Genomic DNA, 24,625 nt, shown 5'->3' with positions numbered 1-24,625 from the left:
ATAGATGCACTAATATTAACTAATATTATTTTCTGGGTAGTCTTTTGTTTTGGAACTAGTCACCCTAAGGGGCATGAGTAGTATTTCACTTGTAACACTGGCTTCTTTTTATGTTTATTGGCCACTGAGATCTTTGGAGAAATGTCTTTTCACATGCTTATGACATCTTTTAATTGGGATGTGTGTAGTTGAATTTAGTTCTTTGTGTACTCTGGATTCCTATTTTCTCCTGTTCCGTGGGCTCCTTTCTCATCCTGCTGTGTCTTGATTGCCTGTGCTTTTGATGTGTTATCTGAGAGTCAATAGAGCTTTTATCCTACGCTTTTGTCTAGGATGAGATTTATAGTTTCATGTCTTATGTTTAGGTCTTTAGTTGTTGATACAGATTTTCTAACACCATTTTCTGAGGAGGTTGCCTTTTATATGCTGAGTAATCCTGGCACTTTCATGAATCAGTAAGTGGCTATATATACTGAGATTTATATCATGCCTTTCCACTTTATTCCATGGTCTCTATGTCTTTTTGCTAGTACCACACTGTTTTGATTACTGTAGCCAGTTTTGTGTTTCTTCTGTGTGAAACACTAGATCCCAACTCATCCTTCAGATTTCAGATATTATGTAGTTTGAGAAGTCTTCCTGACCATTCCATTCTCTCATTTCATTTCTCCAACCCTCAACTTTGGCTACATATTATTCCTCTCCCATAGAGTTCATTTTGTTTTCCTGTAATTGCCTTGTGACTCCCAAAGTCACAATCCCAATGACAGAACGGTCTCACCTATAATTTTTGCTTTCACATCCTCTCCTAGCAAGTGTTTTTTACCAGACTGCATAATCAATAAAATCATCAATACCAGACCAACAGTGTTTTTTTTATAGCATGCTCAGTTGGCAAAAAGAATGAATAAAGTCTATGTACTGATTTAGAAAATGCTTCCAAGATACAAAGACTAAAATAAAAGCAAGATGCAGAAGTGTTTATAAAGTGATAACTTACATAAGAAAGACAGGTATATGTCAATTTGTGTATATATGATATAAAAGTATAGTTGATTATCTTCTGGGAATAGATGGAAATCAGGAAAATGAAGGACAGTAAAGTGAGTTTTCATTATATACTTTTAAAATTATATGAAGGTTTTCCTAATTATGACAATGCTTTAAAAATTTTACACAGAGGGCTGGAGAGATGGCTCAGAGGTTAAGAGCATTGCCTGCTCTTCCAAAGGTCCTGAGTTCAATTCCCAGCAACCACATGGTGGCTCACAAGCATCTGTAATGGGGTCTGGTGCCCTCTTCTGGCCTGCAGGCGTACACACAAACAGAATAGTGTATACATAATAAATAAAAAAATAAATGCCTTTTAAAAATTTTTTTACACAGAATGACTAAATAATGTCGCTAGAGAACATCAAATAGAGGCTGAAGATGTAGCTCAATACCAAGCACATGCAAAGCCCTGGGTTTGATCACTGTGTGTGCTCCTAAGAGAGACAGATGGGGGGGGGGGGTGGAATATGAATGAATTAAAGTAACAATAATGTGGTATTTCCTTCCTCTTTCATCTTACAACAACAACAACAAAAACAAAACTATTAGGATCTGTGTCTTAAATGCTACTTATGAACTCAGTTACACCCCTGCCCAGGCAGCTCCTACCTTGATGTTTCTTGGATCACTCATTCTGGAGTTACTATCTTTGTCATAGGATAATCAGGCAACCCTGTAGAGTAGTGGTTCTCAACCCATGGGTCACCTAAGACCATCAGAAAAATAAAGATATTTGCATTACAATTCATAACAGTAGCAAAATTACAGTTATGAAGTAGCAATGAAAATAATTTTATGGCTGGGTTTTACCACAGCACAAGGAACTATATTAAAGGGTCACAGCAACAGAAAGGCTGAGAACCAGTGCTATAAAGACTTACTTAGGGAGGAACTTTCCTCAACAGACAGAGAAAAAAAATGCTAGTCATGCAAGTAAGCCACTTTAAAAGTAGATCTGCCAGACTTAATCAAACCTTCAGATGTTTGCAGCTCTGGCCAACAAGCAAACTCCAATATCAGAATGGGTGGAGGTGGGACATTACTTCACAGCCAAGCTCCTCTATCCTTTTTGAAAAACAAAAAACAAAACAAACTGAATTGTGAAGCATAGTATTTTAAGTCAGTACAGCTTGTCTCTGTGGGAATCTACAAAAAAGGTTCCACTGAAGGGATGGGAAGAACTACCATGCCGGTGACATCATTCATCATCTCGTGGAGTGAGGCCCTAGACTGAAGAAGGAATCTATCAATCTCTTTGCTTCCTACTCTGGACACAAAGTGACCAGTTGCCTCACTCTCTTGTGATCTTACTTCCCCACAATGATGGACTGTACCCTTCAGCTGTAAGTCAACACGGACCCTTCCTCCTGTAACTTGCTTCTTGTCAGGACAGTGAGAAAAAAGGAACCAATATAATTTGGTATGCAGCAATAAATAACTAGAAGAATTTATTCACAAGTAACAGCTTTCTTTTATTTTAAAGGTATAAATTATGCCGAATATAACCCAGTCCTGCCCTGGAAGCCTTGCCTGGCTACAAAAAATGACTAGGTCAGACTCTGTGTCCTCAATTACTAGGAGTCCTCATTGAGGTCAGTTTTTACTGAACACACCTTGTTTTTCAGAAAAGATGCATGTTTTAGTGTTCCTGGCTTTGCTGCCACTCTGTGTGCATGATCAGACAGTATGATGAGAGCAAATGATTGTAAGACGTTTGTTTCCTAGTGAGTTCCCTGAAACAGAGATTGGCAAATCTAACATGAATACCCAGAAATTCAGTTACTTCTAAGTTTCAGTATTCTGAAAAACATAAATGCATGATCTATGAAATGAAAAAAAAGAGTGTATAAATTCTGTACTCTAAAAGACATAATATAAATAGTAGTTATCAGATCACATTAAAGTAACTGCATCAAGCTACAGAATCAGGTAGGCCTCTGATACCATAAAATAATTATGATGCTGGAGTCTCCACTCAGGCTCAAAGTCGAGTTTCTAATTGATGATGTCATTGTACACAATAAGGAATTCAATGAAATACGAATACTCAAATGACAGAGTAGTTTTAAAGCACGTAACATAGTCTGATATTTTCTTAGATGGAAAATAATCTTCAGGAAAAATATTTAAAGTCCCATATGGTAAGAATGTATCGAAAAGACACTGTGCCAGTTCTGTCTTTTAAAAAAAAGCATAATTAGTGATCTGGGATAGTATTTGTGGCATACAAAATATTCTAGAAAAATATATCTGGAAATCTTATGAAAGTATATTGAAAAGGTTTTAGACCACTGATATCTTATGGTCCCTTTTCCTAACATTACACAACACAACCAAAAGCAACTAAAAATGTAGGCTATGGACCTGCTCAATTCAAAGAACTAGGATTGCTGTGCACTTAGAGTCATTGTGACTGTCAGCTGTCACTCACTGACAGCTCATCTGTGACACCTATACTGTTTTTTATGTTCTAGTAGACAAACAATGAAGAGACCACTTCTCAGGGGTCCAATTTTTCCTATGACACAGATTAAAGAGCTTTTCTAAATTCCAGTCTGAGGCTGCATCTCCAAACATACCAACAGCAATCTAAGCTCTGGCTGAGTAGCAAATCACCTGTGCTTACCGAGAACTGCATCAGCACGTTTTGTTTTGAACAACTGTTTTGAAAACAGGAACTCTGGCTAACTGGTCTACTTACCTAAGCTCTTTGTCCCTGAGCACAAAATAACTGTAGTGAGGAGCTGTGGGCCGGCTTCCCACCGCCCTGCTCCCACATGCTTAGCTTTACAAGCGAAATAACAACACACAAACTGTATTCATTTAAACACTGCCTGCCTCATCAGCCTCTTACTCACATCTTGACTAACCCATATCGAATAATCTGTGTAACACCACAAAGTGGTGTCTTACCAGGAAAGATTCAGCACGCTTGACCTGGTGGTTGGCTTCATGGCATCTGGCATCTCTCTGAGGAGAGGCACGGCGGTCTGACTAACTTAGGAGAGGCGTGGCATCTGACTGAGCCATCCACCTCACTTCCTTCTTCCTGTTCTGTCTACTCCACCCACCTAAGGGCTGGCCAAGGCAGTTTCTTTATTAAAACAGAAGACCCTCCCACATCAAATAGCAGCAAACATCTGGCTCAAAATTTAGGCACATGTCTATTCTCAGAGCCACCCGAAACACAAAAATGTCCATACGAAAGAACAGGTTTCATGCCAGTTTCTGTGAATGTCCTTCTGAAAGACAGGAACATTTCTTATTATACTAGGGCAACAGCTTTCAGCAGCACAAAGTATGAAAAACTGGCCACAAAAACTGTAAGTGACTAACAGGTGCAGAGAAGGAATGAGCGCACTTTAGGTTCATTACTGTCTCTACTCTCACAGACCCCTTCCCTCAAAAGTTTCCTCTAAAGAGCACAGAAAAGGGATTTTAAAAGGTGCATTATTTTCTCCCTCTTGATCACTTGGTTAACAGAAGGGCCCTGTTTCTAGGATTTACCTTTAGATTAGAAGGTTTAGTTTAAAGATGAATTATCCTACTAAAAATGCAGTTCTAGCTTTTTATTATAAATGTGATAGAGTACCATTAAGACTGTTTTGAAAATATAGTCATTTATCTGGTTCAATAATAATTATATTAAGTTTCCTATTTGTACTGTAATTTTTAAAGTATATTCTCACATTTTGACTTTTCAATGAAGCTATTTCCTACATTGTGAACAGAAAAGACTTCAAAAGAAGGCCAAAATTCTGCTTATATTTATGGAACTTTGGGCCACCAACCACCAAATAGATAACTTCATGGATTTTTCAGACTGGGGAGAATAACAATGAATTAAGGTGAGGAAGATAGTCCTTGTTCATTCTCCTCCAATTCCTCTGACTATACCAAGTCCAAGTTTAGTGCCAGGACAGTATCAATAACAACACTCAATTCTGGCTACTTTCCCTTTTAAACAAAGAACGGTCAGTTTCAAGGCATACAAGATTCAGGAAGAATGTGTTTTTAGATAGAAGCTTTCAACAACACTTTTTTTTTAAAAAAAAATTTATTTATTTATTATGTATACAATATTCTGTCTGTGTGTATGCCTGCAGGCCAGAAGAGGGCACCAGACCCCACTGTGAGCCACCATGTGGTTGCTGGGAATTGAACTCAGGACCTTTGGAAGAGCAGGCAATGCTCTTAACCTCTGAGCCATCTCTCCAGCCCTCAACAACACTTTTTAAAGAAATTTTATTTTTACCTATGTCTGCCTTCTGTTTATGGCAAGTGCTATCAACTGTTAACTAAAGGGTATTTCAAGTGTCTTTTAAAGAATAATCATATTGATGCACAGAAGTATTTTTAAAGGGAAAATATATATGACCACACTTTGATAAGGAAAACATTTCATAAATACTACATTAAATCACCTCTTTGGTCAAGACAAGGGTATTTGTGAAGTACATGTCATCAGCTAGTTAGCCACCATGAAGGGTGGAGGACCAAGTCAGAAGAAGGAGATAAATGAAAATGAGGTCATCAAAGGAGGATTCACAGACAAGGTGGTATTTGAGGTAGGACTTGAAGAATGTAAGTCAGACAAGCACAACGGAAAAGAACTCTGAACAATATGTGTCTGACTGGTGGCAAACTCTAAATCTTGATTTTAATGTTGGATAAATGGGTTAAAACCCAGTAAACCGTACCATTAGATGTATATTACATAATATTTTTTCCTTAAGAAATCTGATACTGTCTTTGACAAGTAAATGTAAAGTCACTGAGCCTTAAGGCTTAGTTGTCTTAAAAAAAGAGGTAAATACTATCAAAAGAGATGTCACAGTTTAAAAACATGGGAATCAAAAGTACCTACAATAAACTGTCAATAAAAACTGTTAGCTACTAAACAAAAATATCCTTACTCATCTACTAAGTAGTTTTATTTCAGAGGCCAAACTTACCTCATTTAAAGTTTATCTATTAAAATTAAATATTTAAACTGGGCATGGTGGTATACATGTTAATTCCAGCACTCTGGAGGCAGAGGCAGGTGAATGTTTCAGTTCAAGTCCACCTTGGACTATAGAGGGAGTCCCAGGACAGCCGGGACTACACAGAAAAACCCTGTCTTGAAAAACAAACAAATAAAATCAAATATTCTATATTCCCCCAAACAGACGTGTGCATTAATAGCATTGATACCAAGTAATAAAGAAGACAGAATATAGGCAAGGTTGACTACTAGCGACACCCCCAAAAGGCTTGGTTCCCAGCTACTGCTGCTACTTGAAGCGGGAGAGGAGGGGTAGGGTATGTGTGTGGAAACTTTAAGAGGTGAAGCCAGGAGGTAGGTTGGGGGTGGGATGGGGAAGGGCAGGGATGGGCTGAATCTTGCCAAGTCTCCCTTCTTTGTCCACCATGAGGTAAATGCCCCCACCATGCATTCTACCTGGGCAGAGGCCCAGAACCAACAGAGCTAAGAACAGGGAGAGCAACTTCGATCTAAAGTATTTTTTCTCTGATTGTCAGGTGTTTTCTAACAGTGATAAAATGTTCAACATAATACTTCACAGAATTCAGCAAAAGGATGTCATTTTCAACATTTATATACTGTTTCCAAATAGCTCAGAAATAATAGTCTTGGAACTTTTTTGGCCTTTACCTCTTTTCGATTACCTGAGATTTTAAAATCATGTAACTATTAAGCATGGAATATATTTTAGGTCCTTTTCCTATCTCATTGTTTTTAGAAAGCCTAACTAGAAGTGGAAATCATTACAGTGAAAGTAAAACCATTACCAACAAGTCTGCACTTAGAACTTTAAAACACGTTCAACAGACACTCAATAATAACCACAAACATCAAACTACAACATGAATTATGGTTGAAAGCAGCAGCAGCAAGTGATTGGAAAAAAGATATTCATCTGTTATAAATGAAAGCATTAGGAATGTAAAGGATGTACGTATCCTTAGTATTATTATTTTTTTAACCAAGGAAATTGCAGTTCTTTGTTATACAAGGGGAGATGTAGGTCTTCACGCCCGACTTAGACAGCAACAATGGGAGAATGCATGGGGTCAACTTGGAAGCAGCCATACCTCAAGTAAAGTCATTCTGAAATTAGTACTGTCTGGTATTTTATTCTAGGAGATTTTAACACTACTGGAATGGAACCCAGGGCCTCATGCATGCGTGGTAGGCATTCCTCCATAAGCTGCATCAGAAGATGGGCTCTCTGGTTAGCTACATCTGGAAAGGCTGTCTTCGCCTTCCTTTGAAAACCTCACATGCAAGCGTAGCACTGACCCTTCTGAGCTGCTTTAATAAGCAGATCAAAGTCAAAATTGGGGGCCAGGGGTTTGGCTCAGTGTTTGCCCTGTTTTGGAAATACCTTGGGTTTGATCTCCTACACTAAAACAAAAGTTAGGTTTGACTGAGTCCAGTGTCTTCCCACACGGTACGATGTGGAGCACGTTTAGGAGAAGCAAGCTATTGCTTTAGTAAAGGCTGAGGGGAAGTAGCAATTTGGAAAACCAAGGTCTTTTCAAAATCTCTTTAATGGGTGAAAAAACTGAAGCCAAGCATATGCAAGGTCCTAGGTTTGATTCCTTTTCAGCACCCCAAGAAAAAAGTTTACAATTTTGATTCCTTCCCAGCACCCCAAGAAAGAAGTTTACAATGGTTGGAAGTACATGCTTGTGGTAGAATCTTATCATGCATGCCTGAGGCTCTGGTCTCCAACTACATCATCACTAAAACAAAACAACAAAATCATGATAGCAGACCATGGTCCAAGGACCTAGAGATCTCACACTTGGTCAGTAGCGAAAGGCAGAACTTTGGCCTCCAGCTTGCTCGCCTCACGCCACAGCTGATTCTACTATTTAAATTATAAAATAGGGCTCGTAACTGCGGGCAGTTAAACCTTTAGTTTACAGTTAACAATTGGCTCACAGTGTTACATTTTCTGGTTTGTGTTTACTTCAGTGTTTTTAATTCTTAGTTAAAAAACTGGGTACCCCAAAGAAGGTACATATACCTAAAGACTTGCTCTCCCTTTAATTCTGAGGAATGACCAAGTTTAACTAAAAGTAACCATAAGAAGGCGGCATTCAGTCGACCTGGGCTATAATTTATCTATAACTTCAGTCAGCTGGGCAGAATCAAGGGGTTGATTGGTGATCAGGTGAGTTACTTCGCACATAATGACGGCCTATGTTATTCATAAAAGGTCACATTAACATGAACAAATACAACTAACCTTAACGTGGTAAGAACTTAACACCTAAAGAGTCTGCGCCACCAAAATGAGTTTTGTCTCCATAGTTCAAAGCTATGAAATGAGGGAGATTCCTGTATTTTTCTAAAAACCCCCAAAGGTGTGTTTTGACTACAATCTCTAAACCTGATTTGTCTTCAACTCCCCTGAACTCTGAAGATAGGAAAGAATAAACACAATTTACGTGGCGAAAGACGTTGCCTTTCCGGTCCCCTCAGGGTAAGGAGGGGGAGAAGCGGGAAGGAATGGTCAAGGCTCAACTTTCAAAGCCTTGGATATCAAAGGTGAGGGCTGTTAACAACTTCCGTGTGCTAGCCCGACTTCCTTTTGGTGAACTTGGCCGTGCTCTCTACCCCTCTGCCCAGGCACACCGGCGGGCCTCGATCACATAGGGACCCACCGGACCGACAAGGCGACGCGGTGGCTGGAAGCCTCCAACAAAGACGCCGGGCGCCCGCGCCCAGGTGACACCTCCCGGCAGCCCCGCAGCGGCACTGCCCGCCGAGGTCGCGGACAGGGCTCGGGTCCCACTACCCGCCCCGGTCGGTCCGGGCCCCGCTTCCCCCGCGGCGGGCACAGGTGGGGGCCGGGTGGCGACACCCCGACGCCACCACCGCAGGCCGGCGGCGGAGACGCCCTCCCGAACCGCGCCGCGCCGCACCGCCGCTCGCCGCGCGACCGCGCCGGGGGCGGGGACGCTGTTACCTGCCGCGGGCTCTGCCGCTCCCCGCCGGCGCCGCTCTCCTGGCAACCGCGGCAGCCGCACGAAGGCCGCCAGCCGAGGGCCTGGTGACAGCTACCAGCGTGCACCGCGCGCGCCCACGCCGGCGTCGACGTCGGCGGCCTCGGTCCCGCCCCCCTGGCCGCGGCTCGCCGGCCCGCGCTAGCTGGCGCCACAGCGCCCTCATGCGGGCGATCGTGGAGGCGGCCGCGAGAAAGGCGGGAGGGAGTAGGTGTCTTCAACCAGCCAGAAGAGAACCCGGGTTTGTGGGATGGATGATGGATAGGGGGAACTGAAGACCGCGATCCAGAGGAGCCATCAATATTTTATACGAATAATTTCAGGCTTCAGAGTCTGTGTGGAATTGAGAGGCAGTTTAGCACTATTTTGGTCTAGACTTCTTTCAAACTTAGTTACTCCCAAAGAGTTTTGTATGGACTATAGCATGAAGGAAAATGAAAAGTTTTTTTTTTTCAAATACTTTGGGTGTACAAGTTTTAAGTCACTTATGAGGCGCATACGATTCACTGTGTATTTCGCTATGTGTCAGTATTTAAGCATTTTATATTCCTTAGTGTTAAAAGTGGAAGATGACAATTGTCCTTCAAATAAATGAGTTGACACTGAACAGTCGCTAGTTTGGCTTTTTCAAAGATTATTTACTTATATTTCATGTGTGAGAGTGCCGGCAGGTGTGTATGTGTATGCCTGGAGCCCAGCTGGGGCGGATGCCGTGGAGCTGGAGTTACAATCAGCAATGAGCAGATGGGTGTGAGTGCTGGACACCTCACTTCCCAGTCCTCTGGAAGAGCAGTAAGTGCTCTTAACTGCTGAGCCTGTCTCCAGCCTGCAGCTTTTATTTTTTTAAAGCTAGTATTCCCACCAATGGTTTGGGAGGAAATGGGCATTTATGTAGCATGATGAACGTTAAAGCGCCTCAAAGAATAATTAGGAAGCTTCTCTGACGTTATTCAAACAATAAAGACTGTTTTGTTTTGCGGCCAGGTCTTGCCACATAGCCCTGGATGGCCCTACACTCACTATATAGTTCAAACTGGCCTTGAACTGGCAGCAATCCTCTTGCCTAGGCCTCCTAAACGCTGGGATTAAAAGTATGCACCATAATGGTTGGCTTGAATGACTTATTTAGAAATGCATCAGGTTTGTTTGGTGTGGGGTAATTATGACTATTATGAAATTATGAAATGGAACAACAATAGACAGGATTTCTGTCCTTGCTAGTTTTAGATCAACTTGACACCAGGTAGAATCATCGGAAAGAAAGGAACCTCGATTGAGAAAACACCTCCATAAGTTCCAGCTATAAGGGGCTTTTTAGTGATTTACTGGGGAAGGCCCAGCCCGTGGTGGGTGGTTCTGGGTCCTATAAGAAAGCAGGCTGAGCAAAGCCACCATGGGAGCAAGCCAGTAAGTAGCATCCCTCTATGGTTTCTGCATCAGCTTCTGCCTGCAGGTCTCGCCCTGTTTGGGTTTCTGCTGAGTTCCTTCCATGAACAACGACATAAAAGTGTAAACTGAATAAACTCTTTCCTCCCCAGGTCTCTTTGGTCAGGGTGTTTCATGACAGCAACAGTAACCATAACTAGGACAGTTTCCATTATACATGCTATCATTGACTTAAGTAACAGCCTTTCGTTTTTAAAGAAGTCCTATTGAAAGTCTAGGGTGTAATGTATTTATTTATACCACACCATATCCTTTACTGTGTCAAACTCTCAAAATTTATCTTGTACTAGCAATGAAATTGTGACTTCTTTGAGTCTTTTATTTTTGCAGTATAGTGTGTGTGCACATCAACAATCACTCTTCTCATTATCATCATTATGATTAATATTTTTTCGCTTCTCAAAAGTTATATGAATGATTGGTCCTAAAACTCCAGATGCCAGATTCCATCCACTGTCTTTTTGTAGCTTACATTTTTTGCAACTGTTTCAGTCCTGGAGCTATCGTGTCTAAAGCGAATGCAATCAATCTTTGCCCCATCAGTCTTTGTCATTTTGGTTGCACCAGACGGAAGCTAACAAACAGTCCTAGTGCCAAAAAAGGAGACTCGGATAATGTGGGCTTTGGGGCCGGCAATTCAGCTCTGGACCTGGGGAAAGTACCCACCTCTATCGTCTCTGCTCCCTTATCTTCCTCATCCCTACCCAAGCCATCCAGAGGAGCCTCATCCTCCCCCAAGGCTGAGCTTTTTGCTCATTTCAGGGAGAGAAGCGCTCAGATGGAGCCTATCCATCATCCTTACAGCAGAGGTCAGCTCTGCTTGCTCCCTGTGCCCCCTTTTCCTACAAGGGCCGGCTTTAGAGGAAGGTGCGCTCAAGGGTCGGGAGCCTTGGCAGTGCGTTCTCCGCCCGGAAGGTGGCGCTGTAGCCGACAGACGCCGACCGTCGGATCCCGCCCGGTCACCGCGCTGCCACCGCCTGGGAGCCGCTTGCCACACGTGCTCCCACTCTGTCCGGGTTCTGGTCTCGCGTGGGGGCACGAGTGGGCCATGGCGGTGGCTGCGGCGGAAACGCGCGTGTTCCTGGAAGTGCGGAGACGGCTGCAGAGCGCGCTCCTAATCCTGGGGTAAGGGAGGAGGCACCGGTGCGCGGGGCCGCATCCCTGAGCCACGCGTGTGACACAGGCGCTGGTGCACGCGCGCGGCACAGGAGCGCGGGTGCGCGAGACGGGGTGGCGAGGTGGCGAGCGCGTGGGACCGTAGGCGCGTGCGCGAGACAATGTGCGCGTGCGCGGGACGGGATTGGGTGGCGAACTTAAATCTTTATGTTTGCTCTTCAAGCGCTTTAGCCACTGAACCGTCTCCCAACCCTGTCTGCAAACTTTTAATTTCATATTTACTACACAAACAAGAAACTTGGCGGGAAAATGAAATTTTTGCTTGTGGTCTGTAATTGTAATGGTTTGTGTTCTCTTCATAGATTTTTGCCTATTTCTTTGTGCCAAGTGTTCAAATATACAGATCTGAAAATGTATTTTAGAGCTACACAGCTGTCTTACTATCATTATTATTTTATTATTATTATTATTATTATTATTATTGAACTCTTCCTCTTTTCTGAAATTTGCCAAGTAGCTGGCAAGTTTTGGATATAGCCTGAGAACTGAATTCGAATCCTAGCCTCCTCACAAGGCTAGAATCGTTTTATCTGAATATTCTCAGTTATAAGATTGGGATTGAGTCTGGGCTCACTACAACTCATTTGCCTAGCATGTGCAGGCTCTGCGATCGATCTCTCCCTCGTATGGGGATGAAGGGTGGAGAAATAGATAAAGGAGTGAGATCATAATTTCAAACAAATATCTGCCATTTCTGTCCACCCTGTTTGTTAATTAAGAGTACAAACATTACCAAATAGAGCCCCTCGCAACCCCCATAGAAACAAAATAAAACTCTGTAAGCAATTTAACGAATCTACTTAGCTAGACAGCGTGTTATTCTCTGTGGTCTTTTGACTACTGGCCTCTCACACATGTCACTTCCCTTACCCTAGTGACATAGTCTGGCTTCATTCAGCCATTTCACATGATGTCACTGTTTTTAGAACTGTGTCAACACGTGTGTTAGTCAGAGTTCTCTAGAGTAACAATTTATTGAATGAATCTCTGTATATATAGAAAGCGGATTTCTTAAAAATGACTTACAGTCTACAGTCCGAATAATTCAAAATGGCTACCTATGAATGGAAAGCCCAAGATTCCAGTAGTTGCTCAGTCCACGAGTCTGGATGTCCCAGCTGGTCTTCAGTCTACTTTGGAATCCCAGAGAAGCGGGCTGTAATGCCAGTGAAGGAATGGACTTGCCAGTGAGAGCAAGGGCTAGTGGGCAAAGAGCTTTCTTCTTTGGTGTCCTGTAAGGCTTCCAGCAGAATGAGTGGCAAAGATTAGAGGTGGCTTATCACAGCTCATACTCTGGATAAAGACACGTGTTCCTACCTTCAAGGTCTGAATTAGAAGTAGATCTTCCTCTCTGTCCTCTCTCTCTCCTCTCTCTCTCTCTCTCTCTCTCTCTCTGTCTCTCTGTCTCTCTGTCTCTGTCTCTCTCTCTCCTTCCTCTCTCTCTCTCTCTCTCTCTCTCTCTCTCTCTCTCTCTCTCTCGTCTCAAATTTCTTCTCTAATCCTGATACAGTTCCTCCCAAGGAACCCTATCATTTCACTTTTTAAAAAAATTTAAAAAATATTTACTGGTTGGGTGGGGCAGTGCCTGCCTGTAATCCCAACACTTGGGATTTGGAGGCCAAAAGATCAGAAATTCGATGTCATCCATCATTACATAGTGAGTTTGAGGCTGGATTTGGAGATATGAGACCTTGTCTTAAAAAGTGTATATATGCGAGTATGTGTGTGTGTGGTGTATGCATTTGTGTGTGTGTGCATGTCTGTGTGTGTATGTCTGTATAAATACATACTGGGAATCTAGTCTAGGGGCCTCACACATGACACCAAATCAAATCCCCAGCACCTCTTTTGAAATGGAAAATTGTCTTTATAGACTACAGTTTGATGCTCATTACTCTTGGAATGCCATTTCTTTCAGAAACAGAGTACATAGATGACATATATTGTTGACTTATGCATGTATGTCCCGACCAGCGGGACACAAATTGGGAGCCTGGGCCCCGGAGGGGAAAACTGAAGGGGCAAGAGACACGAGAAATGGACAGCAAGTCTGTATTCTGTTCAAGCTGCCAACTTTATTTTTTCTCAGTTGCAAAAGGGGAGGGGGTGGCTAGGTTGCTCTGCCAATGTTCTAACTGGAATGTCAACTCTGAAGACGTCGCTAGCTGATCGGAAGAGATAAGGAAATACTGAGAGTCTGTAAATGTTTACTAACAGGGGGAATGCTAATTACTTCTGAAGCCTGGGGCCTGCAGGCATACTTAACTCACTAGGGGAGATTAGGGTTGTCTGGGTTTGAACTTGCCCTTCAGAGGTGAAAATCTTCCTTAATTTGTAAACTAAGATGGCTTGACTATAACCAAAGACAGGTCTTTGCTCCCAGCACATGTACATACATTCACATCTATTTATATCACTGTATCTATTTATGCATATCCATACCATGATTTCATAGAGGTATCCCTGGTTCTAATCCACTACTCCAGGGTGCATTCTTGCTTTCTCCCTTTCTTTCCCATTGTAACTGTGTTCTTGGAAGGACAAATCCTGCCTTTCATTAGCTCACCATGTTTCTCTCCCTGGTCAGTCCTCTGAGCAACCAGGATACTGCTGTTTACTCCTTAACTGTTACCTTTCCATTCTACCTGCTATAACCCTCTAAGATCCCAAATGCTTGTGTCCTCTCTTTTTTTTTTTTTTGTTTGTTTGTTTGTTTGTTTTTCGAGACAGGGTTTTTTCTGTAGCTTTTTTGGAGACTGTGCCGGAACTAGCTCTTGTAGCCCAGGTTGGCCTCGAACTCACAGAGATCCGCCTGCCTCTGCCTCCCGAGTGCTGGGATTAAAGGCGTGCGCCACCACCGCCCGGCTATTGTGTCCTCTCTAAATCTACGCGGTTTAAATTCTAAATCCTCAGAGAAGTGATGTTAGGAGGCCAGGTCTCTGGGAGAGGTTATTAGGTTTCTGCTAGGTCATGAGAGTGTAGTCACTGGGATGAGAGTCATGCAAGAAGAGGGAGAGACCCCAGGGGCTACCTTCCTGCATATTATCTTATAGAGGTCGTGTGGTTTATGGTACTGCTGCTAGTCTCCAAATCTGCAAGTTCAGCTTTCTCAGGATGAAAATCAATACAAGCAGACTTACATCTGAATTGAATGTGTGTAAGCTTTTCTTCCTTGGCATGATCTTCTAACAATACAGCGTGAGAACAGTTGCCATGCAATCCACTCTGTGTTATGTGCAGTGTAGACAGTGTACTGATATAGAGCTGAATATTTTACATTGGTATGGATTTTGGTTTATTGATACAAATTTAAGGTCAATTTGTTATATGTATATTTCTACTCTTGCTTAAGGTATTAATGTTTATGCAGCTCATTTAAAAATGTAATGTAGGGGCTGGAGAGATGGCTCAGAGGTGAAGAGCATTGCCTGCTCTTCCTAAAGGTCCTGAGTTCAATTCCCAGCAACCACATGGTGGCTCACAACCATCTGTAATGAGGTCTGGTGCCCTCTTCTGGCCTGCAGGCATACACACAGACAGAATATTGTATACATAATAAATAAATAAATATTTAAAAAAATGTAATGTATAATTAAAAATTACAGACTAATAGTCATTTATAATAATCATACTTATAGTTATGCTAGTTAGGTTTTCTAGATGTGCAGAGATATATTTCAGATGGATAGGTATTCTTCAAATCTTTCAAAGATGTGCAAACTATGGCATTTAAAAATGCTTTAAGAGCTTAGACTTTGCTCAACAGTGAGACATGCCTGCTTCTGGCAGCACCAGTTACTTCAGAGAGGTTGATAGATGTTAAAGAAACTCGTTATGGAATTTACCTTCAGTTTGACAAGGCTAGCCATTTGGGCAAGAAACTGTTCTTGCCTGGACTACTTGATGGTATGCTGTATGAACTGGACATGCAGGACCCACAGAAAAGTGACTGCTGAACTTTCCAAAAGACAAGACAGTCCTTCGGGGTTCCTGACTCACAGAAGAAACTGCCAGACATTTTTCAGGACATAGAAGAAAGCAGCTGATTACAAGGCAGAACAGGTCTTCAAATTTCCTGCTTCATGGAAAAGTCTGCTGGATACTATGGGCCTGTAGGCTCAAGGTGGATGCCTCAATGTTACAAAAGAACTTGGGTAACTGTCCAGGCAGTGAGATGCATTTGCCAATTCTAGAGTTTTGGAAGTTGCTTACAATGCACTTCCTGTTTACTTAGGTAATATTATATCCTTCTGGATATAATTCTTTGAAGAATTGAAGACAGATACTTATAGTTATAGTTACAGATAAATTTCCGTAGTTGTAGTAATGGATAAATTAAATATAAAGTTTTAGACTCACAAAAGTAGGATAGATGATCGAGTATTTTCCTTATGTTGCCAAATGTAAATGGACTAAATATTTTTTTAAAGATTTATTTATTTATTATATATACAGCATTCCTTCCATGTGTGCCCGCATTCCAGAAGGGAGTGCCAGGTTTCATTACAGATGGTTTGAGTCACCATATGGTTGCTGGGAATTGAACTCAGGACCTCTGGAAGAGCAGTCAGTGCTCTTAACCACTGAGCCATCTCTCCAGCCCCCTGGAATAAATATTGATATTATAATTCTTGCTTAAAAACAGTTTTGTATTTGTAATTTTATTTTGTTAAAGTTAAAACCTTCCTTTTTAATTAGACAGAAAAGGGGAAAATGATGTGGGATGTCCTTTCTGTATATGTGTTGCTTTATTTGTTGATGAATAAAGCTGCTTCAGCCTATGGCTGGGCAGAATAAAGCCAGGCAAAAATCCAAACAGAGATATATAGAGAGAATAGGTGAAGTCAGGAATACACCATGTAACTGCTGAAGGAGAAGGATGTGCAGAAACCTTACCTGGTAAACCACAGCCTCATGGCAATACACAAAATGGTAATGGTAGAAATGGGTTATTTTCTACAGAGCAACACTCTGTCTCAAAAAAACAAAAAAAGGAGGGGGTTATTTTAAGATATAAGAGCTAGCCAATGAGAAGCCTGAGCTAACAGACCAAGCAGTGTTGCAATTAATATAGTTTCTGTGTCATTATTTGGGTCTGGTGGCCAGGAAACGAACGAACAGTCTCACACTGAACAGTGCACTTTGCGCAGCTCTGTGTAAGTGATTGAAATGTTCGGAACCGAAGCTGGGGCAGTGGGGGCTAAAGTGCTCAGCGGTCTCTTTGGGAATACTTCTAAGTGCTGGATGTGTTTTAACATAGCCCAGGTAGTGAAGTGAACACCGAACCACATATCTAATTGTGGCCTCTTTGGTACAGTCTGTGAACCAAGAGTTGCCTTTTTTTCTGTTGTGTGGGGTTTGTTGTTTGAGGCAGTCTCATTGTGGATCCCAGGCTGGCGGAGAACTCAGGAAATATTTACTTTCTGACTTTTTGCAGAAGGCTGCCTGGCATCTGTGTTTCCCTATGAACATCTTGCATATCAGTTAATAATACTTTGATTTCCTGCTTTTAGTGCTGGCCTCAGAAACAAGAGTTAAAAACATGACCGAGAACTTCCACAGGGTGACTGGTACAATCTCGCCTGGTCTCACCTAGTCTGGATTGAATCCTAGGGTTCTGTTTTCCTGGGACAGGGATTTTTTTTAAGGTCTCTATGGGAAGGAAGCAGAGGAATGGTGGGTTAAGCTTTTGCTTCTTTCATGTAGTGTGAAATGTGTGTAGTTTCTCTCATCATAGAGAAATCGTTAACTTGCGCTCTGTTTTGTATTATCAGTGAGCCAGATGAAGGAGGGATGCACTTGGATGTTTCCATAAAGCCCACCTCATTCTTGATGCAAACTCCTGACGGCTGCACCGAGACCCAGCTTCCAGCAGAGGTCAGGCTTGTACCTTCCTCGTGCGGCGGGCTGCAGTATATCAGCGGAGATGGCCTGCACCTTCGTCTGCAGGCCCGCACTGAATCCAGCCCAGGTGAGTAGGAGCCGTAGCCCTGATGGATGTTGCTATTCATTAAGTTCAACTTTTCCCAGGTGAAAAGATTGGCAATCAATGACCTGGAAGGGCTATTGATCGAGAAGTTCCAGGGTCTTGATCCACTGCCAATTAACCAGCTGTGTGATGTGAAACGTCATCATTTAATGATTCCGAACCTTCACTTCTTTAAGTACATGTTTAAGAATACACTTTAATTTTTAGAGCATCTCTAATCTCCTGGCAAATTTGAGCAGAAGGTACAGATATTTCCCCCAAACCGCCCATTTTATTTCTTTAATCATAAATGTCCGGCTCACGGATGTAAGGATAAAACTATAAAGCAAGTATCCAAAACCTGGTTTGTTTTAAGACATTGCATAGATATGTATTCATTCAGCAGGCAGGTTTGCTCCATCTTGGTGTGAGCCGTTCGATGTGGATGCCGGGAACACAGAGGCCACCAGGCCACCAAGGCCTCTTTGATTGTGGCGTGTCTATTCTAATGGGTGGGAACGTCGGGTGCTGACGTAATTAAACTGCATACAGCAAAACGTTGTGGGTAAAGAAGGCAGAATAATGCCGTGGGGAGTATGCCTGAGGATGAGATAATTTGACCAGAGAACTGAGCCATGGGAATTATCCCATCCGCACAGAGACCATTCTAGCTGTATTAATGTCTGTAAAGGACCCAGAGTTGGGAGGGCTAATAGAGGCTGTTGTCATCTCAGTGGCTGTAGCTGCAGTGTTTATGGTTGTTTATGAACTCAAAGTGTGTATTGATACAGATAGGTGGAAAAAAAAATAAAACCTTTTCTTTTTGTAAGATCTCTTTTTTTTCTTTGATACTGGCTCGTTGTATCTCTTACAATGTAATGAGTGCCGTAGAGGGGAAACAGTACTGGGGGAAGCGGAGCTGATGCTTTGTATCAGAGAAAAACCTTTGTTCTTTCTACTGCACCCCAAAGCCTCATTGCTGAGCCATCTGTAGTAAGCCCTTCGGCAAGCAGAACATTGTGCATCCTGGAGCAGGGACAACAGGATTGTCCTAAGAAGACTGTAAGATGTAAACCCATCCCCTGGCCTTTGAAAGGCAAGAGAATGGTCGAGAGAATGCCACTTATTCTTTTGTCTAAGAGTAATTTTGCTAATGTTCCAAATTAGTGACTGACTGAAATATGTAGGATCAGTTTGAGAAATGAGGGACAGGGGAAAGAGAGGTCATGCCGTGCTTAAGTGTCATCCAATAGGGCAAGGTCCCCAGGATAGGACCATAGCCCAACTGCCTCCCCGACTACCCACATTCTGGGATGGAGGATCTTTTTTCCTTTTGGCAACAATAAGTATAGCAGGAACTTCCTGCTAAAACTAATGGAAGGCAGGCGTGAGAGCCACCATGTTTTCTAGGATTCTGATAGTAAGGATAGAGGAAAAGGGACGTCCAGGGACATAGTATTTGGGCTATTGCCTATTCATATTCTGTAACTGAATTATTTTTTATATTTTCAACTAATGAGCAACATTCAGTACTGACTGCGGGCAAACTGAATCCGCTGCTGTTTGTTGGTTTTCACATTGTTTGTGTTTGTTGGACTATTTAATGATGTTTTTGAAACATTTTGCTCAAATATCTGAGAAGGGAAACTCTCAAAGCCTGCTCTACGGTGCATACAAAGCTCTCTAAAGCGGATTCTTCCAACAGTAATTGCTTTGGTGCTCGCTGTCTAATAGGTGGGGAATAAGTGTTTCTGCATGGCTGACTATCAGCTCGGCGCATGCTGGAGTACCCCGAAATCTAAGCACTGGAGGAAGCAACTTTTGAAGTTCTTAGCATTCAGTCGTGTCTCGAGGTTTTAAAGAGTTAGTTGCTTCTCAGCTTTTAGGGAGCAGTCATGACCCACATCTCCCTGGCACACTGGTTTGACGTTGATGCAGGTGAGGTGGTCACTTTTGGTGAGCAGCATGTGATCTGTGTGATCTGCTGTTAGTCTTCCCCAGCAGCCATGCGCAGCGAGGATTCCGTACCTGACATATGGCCAGCAGAGGGCAGTGTTCCACTGAAAATTGATTTCTTCTGGACTGTGTTGGAGGGCTTAACCTGGGTCTTCATTATAGATGATCAGGGTTGGAGAATAATACTGTTTATTTAACCTTCGTGCAGCAGGGATTTGTAGAGACACTTCGAGATTAAACTGCAGAACTTTTTTAATTGGGAGGACTTAAACTTTCTGGCATCTTAAAAAAGCATTTCAAAGTACATACAAAGTGGCAGTAAGCAGATTCTGTTGCTTGCTTATAGTAACTATGACCTCATTTCTTCAATTAGGTTTTTTTTTTAATAGACAAATAATCTGGTGGATTTTTTTAAAATAAGAATTTCCTTCATTTAAAATGAAACATCAGAAATGAGAGGTACAAACCATCCAGTGCAACTGGATGGGAGGTCTAGGCTTTCCCCACAGTTTGCCATATCTCCTCTTCCCTCTCGTCCCCACCCCCCACAGTTTCATCAGACACTGGATTTTGCTCTTGGATAAAGAAACTCTTAGAAGCTTTGCATTCCTTGGATCTGTTCCACAAAGACCAGTCTGGATGTCCACTTCGCGTACTCGTAGTGTTTAACGTGAAGGGGTGGACATAAAACTTAACCGTCAAAACAAAAGCCAGACTGAGCTTACATTTTAGTGATCCAGCTACTCTCGTTGTTAATATAGAATTTATCGTATTTATAGAATGAGAGAAGAGACTCACCAGTATGTTCCATGGTAATCTAGGGCAATGCCTGGCTCAGGAATACTAAGCAAAGTCTGTTGTTTTTGGAAACGCTTCACAATGTTTGCTTCTGGTTGAGTCATCAGAGAGTGCTAATTGAGCCTAGACTTCTGGGTAAATCATCAACAGTGTGTATTGGTGGCAATTCATTGTGCTAGTGAATCCTTTAAACATCATATAGTGTGTTTGTTCCAAACCACTAAGACTTGCTGTTTTGTTGATTTCATTTAGAACTGATTTCAGTGTTTAAGCACGCCTTGCAAGCCCAAGAATGTTGCACGTTTTCGTGCCAGTCCTGCGGTGAAGTCTTGATAAAGGACAGGTAAGGAATGTATTGAGCACCGATTAGAACTGTGCTTGGGGATGATTTCCGGAAGCAGTTACCAAGGGAACGGTGGGGGCCATAAAGTGAGAGCCAGCTTAATGCTGCTTTGAACAACGTGAACCCTGACTCTCACCATGATCATGGAGGGGGGAATAGTATGGTCTGAGGGAGGCAGCTGGTCTTGGAGGAAGATCCTGGACCTATCACTGAGTGGAGAGCCATGGAGTCATCTCTCAGTGTCCCTATTGTTCTGATGGTATGTGCAGGTTTCCATAGGAAGTGGATTTCCACCTGCAGGAGCTGTGCAACAGAACTGGATCTGAGCTAGTTCAGTCGGGGCCTTTCTAAAACCCATTCCCTATTTCCCTGCTTATAACAGAGCACAAATTAACCTTTTCTCGGTGGTTAGGTTAATCTTGTAGCCTTCTCTGGTGATGTGCTGTAATTACTCTAAGGAGAAGGGAAGGGCTCTTTGCTATTTCCTTTCCTTAGCATTCCCAAGTTGGCCTCTCTCTCTCTCTCTCTCTCTCTCTCTCTCTCTCTCTCTGTCTGTCTGTCTCTTGTTAATGTTTTTTTCTTCCTCAGGTCAGCTTTCTGATTTCGTGGGCATAAATGCTTCCTCTGAGTTTTCAGCTTCTAGCGACTCCTGTAGCAGACAGATGAAAACATTATTACTGTTAGCTGGATTTAAAGGAAGAATTCTTTGATGGATTTTTTGAGTTAGGTGCCTGAGACAAGAAAATACTTCCTTTCTGCATCCTGTTCCGCTTTCAGCGTCCTTGGTTCTCTAAGGCCAAACCTCTGCCCAGCAGATTTCTCTCCCCATACATTGTCACCAGGCACTGTGGCCATTGCCTTTAGAGTGGAGATCACTTTTCTCTGCCCACCGTCTCTTATCGAATGACACTTGGTCAGCAGCCTGCTGTCTGCTTAGACTTCCTCTTGCTTTGCCCTGTGCAGATCCACTGCCCCTTCCCCCCCATAGGTGTTCTAAAGCACAGTTGTTCTTTCTGGACAGAGAGCTGGAATCCTGTACTCGCCACAGCAGCTCCCCTGTACTCCCTCCAGTTTCAGCCCTTTCTTTAGCCTCCTGCCTCCCACCAGACTCACAAGTATTGCAGGGGTCTGGACAGGTGCTTATATTCCATAGCCTTGGCAGCTTTTCTTCGCCCTGAGGCTACCTGGAAGCTACTCCCTTTCCTGACCGAACCCTACCCACCACCACTCCCTGGTTCGCCCCAGCCTGAGTTTCAGAACTCAGCTGCCATGGCAACCACTACTTTGAGGCCTTGTCCCTGTCCTGGGTTGCTTTAGGTCCTCTTCTGAGGTCCATTTACCCGTCTTCACATACTGTGGGCTTGAGGATAGCCACCCTGATTTCTCTGCTCTTGATTCCTACTCTCGTGATTGTGCAGTCTCGAGCAGTAGCCAGCGGTGGCCAGATGGGGTTTCTAGCCACCATTCGCTAGCTCAGGGATCTTTTTTTTTTTAAAAAAAAAATATTTGTTTATTTATTTATTTATTATGTATACAATATTTTGTCTGTGTGTATGCCTCCAGGCCAGAAGAGGGCACCAGATCCCATTACAGATGGTTGTGAGCCACCATGTGGTTGCTGGGAATTGAACTCAGGACCTTTGGAAGAGCAGGCAATGCTCTTAACCTCTGAGCCATCTCTCCAGCCCCTCAGGGATCTTGGTAAGGTTATTTGGTCACTTTCCACAGTGTCCTTATGGAAAGTGTAGCTAACCATAGACCTTACCTCACGGTGCTGTTGACTCAAGGATCTGGTGACTCAAGCGTTTCTAGCAGTGCCTGGTACGGGGTAAGCATTCACCACGCTTCCATAGCTGTTGCTGTAACCATTATTCTTACCTGCCTCCTCCGCATCAGGCACGGCGCCTAGAGAAAAAGTGTATTCTTAGGAAGTTTCTATTGGGTTGAATGTAGTAAAGTTTGGTGTTTATTTTGGCTTCCCACCAGGCTTTCTTGCTTGCCTCCTGATCTTGGCAGTGGTCCGAGTAGATGAGCTGGCACAAAGGCACCCTCAAGGTTTGGGGAGGTTTCAAACAGAGCTTCTTTTGAGTGATTGGCATAAGTCAGAATTGAAGGGGTCTGAAGTATATGGAGGCAAAATTGCTACGCATCTGCTCTTGGTGGCAGATTCACTTCTGAAAGAGCCAAGAGATCTCTGCGCACATTGGCCTTCTCTCAGACTGTTTCAGGCTTTGGATTAATTCTCGGATTAAGTTTCTGAAACATCTCATTCCATGCCACATGCAGTGATCTGGGAGTTACAGCAGGAATGGTTACGTTCTTGGTACTCATTACAGAAGGGGGATGCTGTCTCTTTACTGCCTGGTGTTTATGCTTCTCTGGGAAAGGATGCTATGGGAGGGGGCATCCCTACAGTGCCTATCTCTCTGTCCAGGACTATAGTCTTCTGTTTTATGTAGGTCCTCCTTAGGCTCTAAAATTGAGAACTGGAAGGGTGTGAGGCTGATGGTAAAAGACAGCCTTCCTTCTTGATTATCAGGATGCTTGCCATTCCATTCCTCGCTGGAGAATGGAGTGTAGGTATGAACTTCCGTTCTCTCACTGAGGGTGGAGGACCTTCTCTGTACCACCTGAACCTCTTCTTCCAGTACAGCCTTCTAATCATGCTTGCTTTCCAGACTTACCAAGAGAGCTAAGCAATGCAACATATCTAACCGAGTAAATGCTCAGCAAGGTTTATAATTGGTTTTATTGATTCCGTCTTCCCTTTCCAGATGGTTTTTATTAGTAAAGTAGCAAATGTCCTAGTTTAATGTCTCAAGCATTTTGGGCTGAGGACTGTGGCTCCCGTAGTCTGTAGGTTTCAAAATGAGAGGATGGACACTGGTCCCCTCCCTCCCTTTCACAGCACACCCCCATCGAGCCCATGTGTGAGCCTTGAGCAGCGCAGGGTTGGCATCCATCTCATACTGTCTGAGACAGTATGTCCCGTGATTCTGGATGGACTTCCTCCCTGGTGTCTGCTCACGGATCTCACAATTTACTGTTGAAATCAATCCTGGGCCTCTGCACTTCCTCCTTGGTGACCTGTTCTGCGTGGTTGCCAAGGACCACTTTGGTGCTTCTTAAAAAGCAAATGGGACCAGCGGTGTTTCAAGCGAGCTGATGTGTGTTTTCATCAATATCAACGAATTATAAGCAGCATTCTCCAGAGGGTATCAGGGTTATTGACTGCTTTCTTTAAAATTCTTATTTTGTTATTTTTATAATGTGCATGTGTATGTCTATGTGTGGGTATTTGTGGGGGTGTGTGCAGTTGCCTAGGAGTCCAGAAGAGGCTGTCAGATCCCTTGGAGCTGGAGTTATAAGGCTGTATGGCACCCCACATGGGTGCTGGGAGCTGAGCCCAGGTCCTCTCTGAGAGTGGCATGCCCTTATCCTTTGAGCCATCTCTCAAGCCCTCCTATATAGGAATAAGTTGCATTAGTTTGGGGCATTATTTCTCTATCTGTAAACTGCAGAAGTTGGGTTAGAGAAACCTGTGACAGTTTCATCAGCATGAAACTTTTCTGATTATTGAAACTCAAGAGCTTGTGTTCTGAGCTTCTGTGACTCTTGAGTGTCTGGCTAGTTTAAGGCTAAAGCATGTTCTATTCTTTCCTTTTGAATGAGAAAGATTCTTGTCAAGGAAAGGACAGAAATAACATATAAAGACATTGACTCGGAAAGAAACATTATTGACTTTTCATTTTCATCACCAGAGTGTCCGAGCCCTGCGAATCATTACAGCCTTTCTCTTTCTGCAGGGCTGCATATTCTTAGCCAGTTTGTTTTGTTTGCATATTAGTTAATAGCCCCTTGTTTCT

General features: G+C 43.0%; 2 protein-coding genes across 12 annotated transcripts in view; one reads left to right on the top strand and one right to left on the bottom strand.

Annotated features, from left to right (window-relative positions):
* Dop1a (DOP1 leucine zipper like protein A) overlaps window positions 1-9,157 on the bottom strand; it is a 110,274-nt gene extending 101,117 nt beyond the window's left edge. For 8 of the 10 annotated variants that reach the window (XR_005284753.1, XR_005284751.1, XR_005284757.1 and 5 more), the window contains exons 1-3: window positions 9,036-9,157; window positions 2,028-2,118; window positions 1,663-1,759 (exon numbers count right to left, since the gene is read on the bottom strand). The gene's annotated coding sequence lies outside the window, so the exon portion shown is untranslated. The remainder of the gene's footprint in view (window positions 1-1,662; window positions 1,760-2,027; window positions 2,119-9,035) is intronic. The other 2 variants (XR_005284754.1, XR_005284752.1) reach the window with 2 other exon arrangements.
* Window positions 9,158-11,460: 2,303 nt separating this feature from the next.
* Window positions 11,461-24,625, top strand: part of Ube3d (ubiquitin protein ligase E3D) — a 160,679-nt gene continuing 147,514 nt past the window's right edge. For both annotated transcript variants that reach the window (XR_005284714.1, XM_038323493.1), the window contains exons 1-3: window positions 11,461-11,643; window positions 17,469-17,665; window positions 20,669-20,759. Coding sequence is in view for 1 of the 2 variants with exons in the window: in XM_038323493.1 (XP_038179421.1) it covers window positions 11,567-11,643; window positions 17,469-17,665; window positions 20,669-20,759 (365 nt within the window). In the remaining variant the exon portion in view is untranslated. The remainder of the gene's footprint in view (window positions 11,644-17,468; window positions 17,666-20,668; window positions 20,760-24,625) is intronic.

The sequence above is a fragment of the Arvicola amphibius genome, chromosome 3 (assembly GCF_903992535.2).
Source record: "Arvicola amphibius chromosome 3, mArvAmp1.2, whole genome shotgun sequence".
Classification (NCBI taxonomy): Eukaryota; Metazoa; Chordata; class Mammalia; order Rodentia; family Cricetidae; genus Arvicola; species Arvicola amphibius.
The sequence above is the reverse complement of the archived record's forward strand: the minus strand, read 5'-3'. Positions and strand labels throughout refer to the sequence as shown.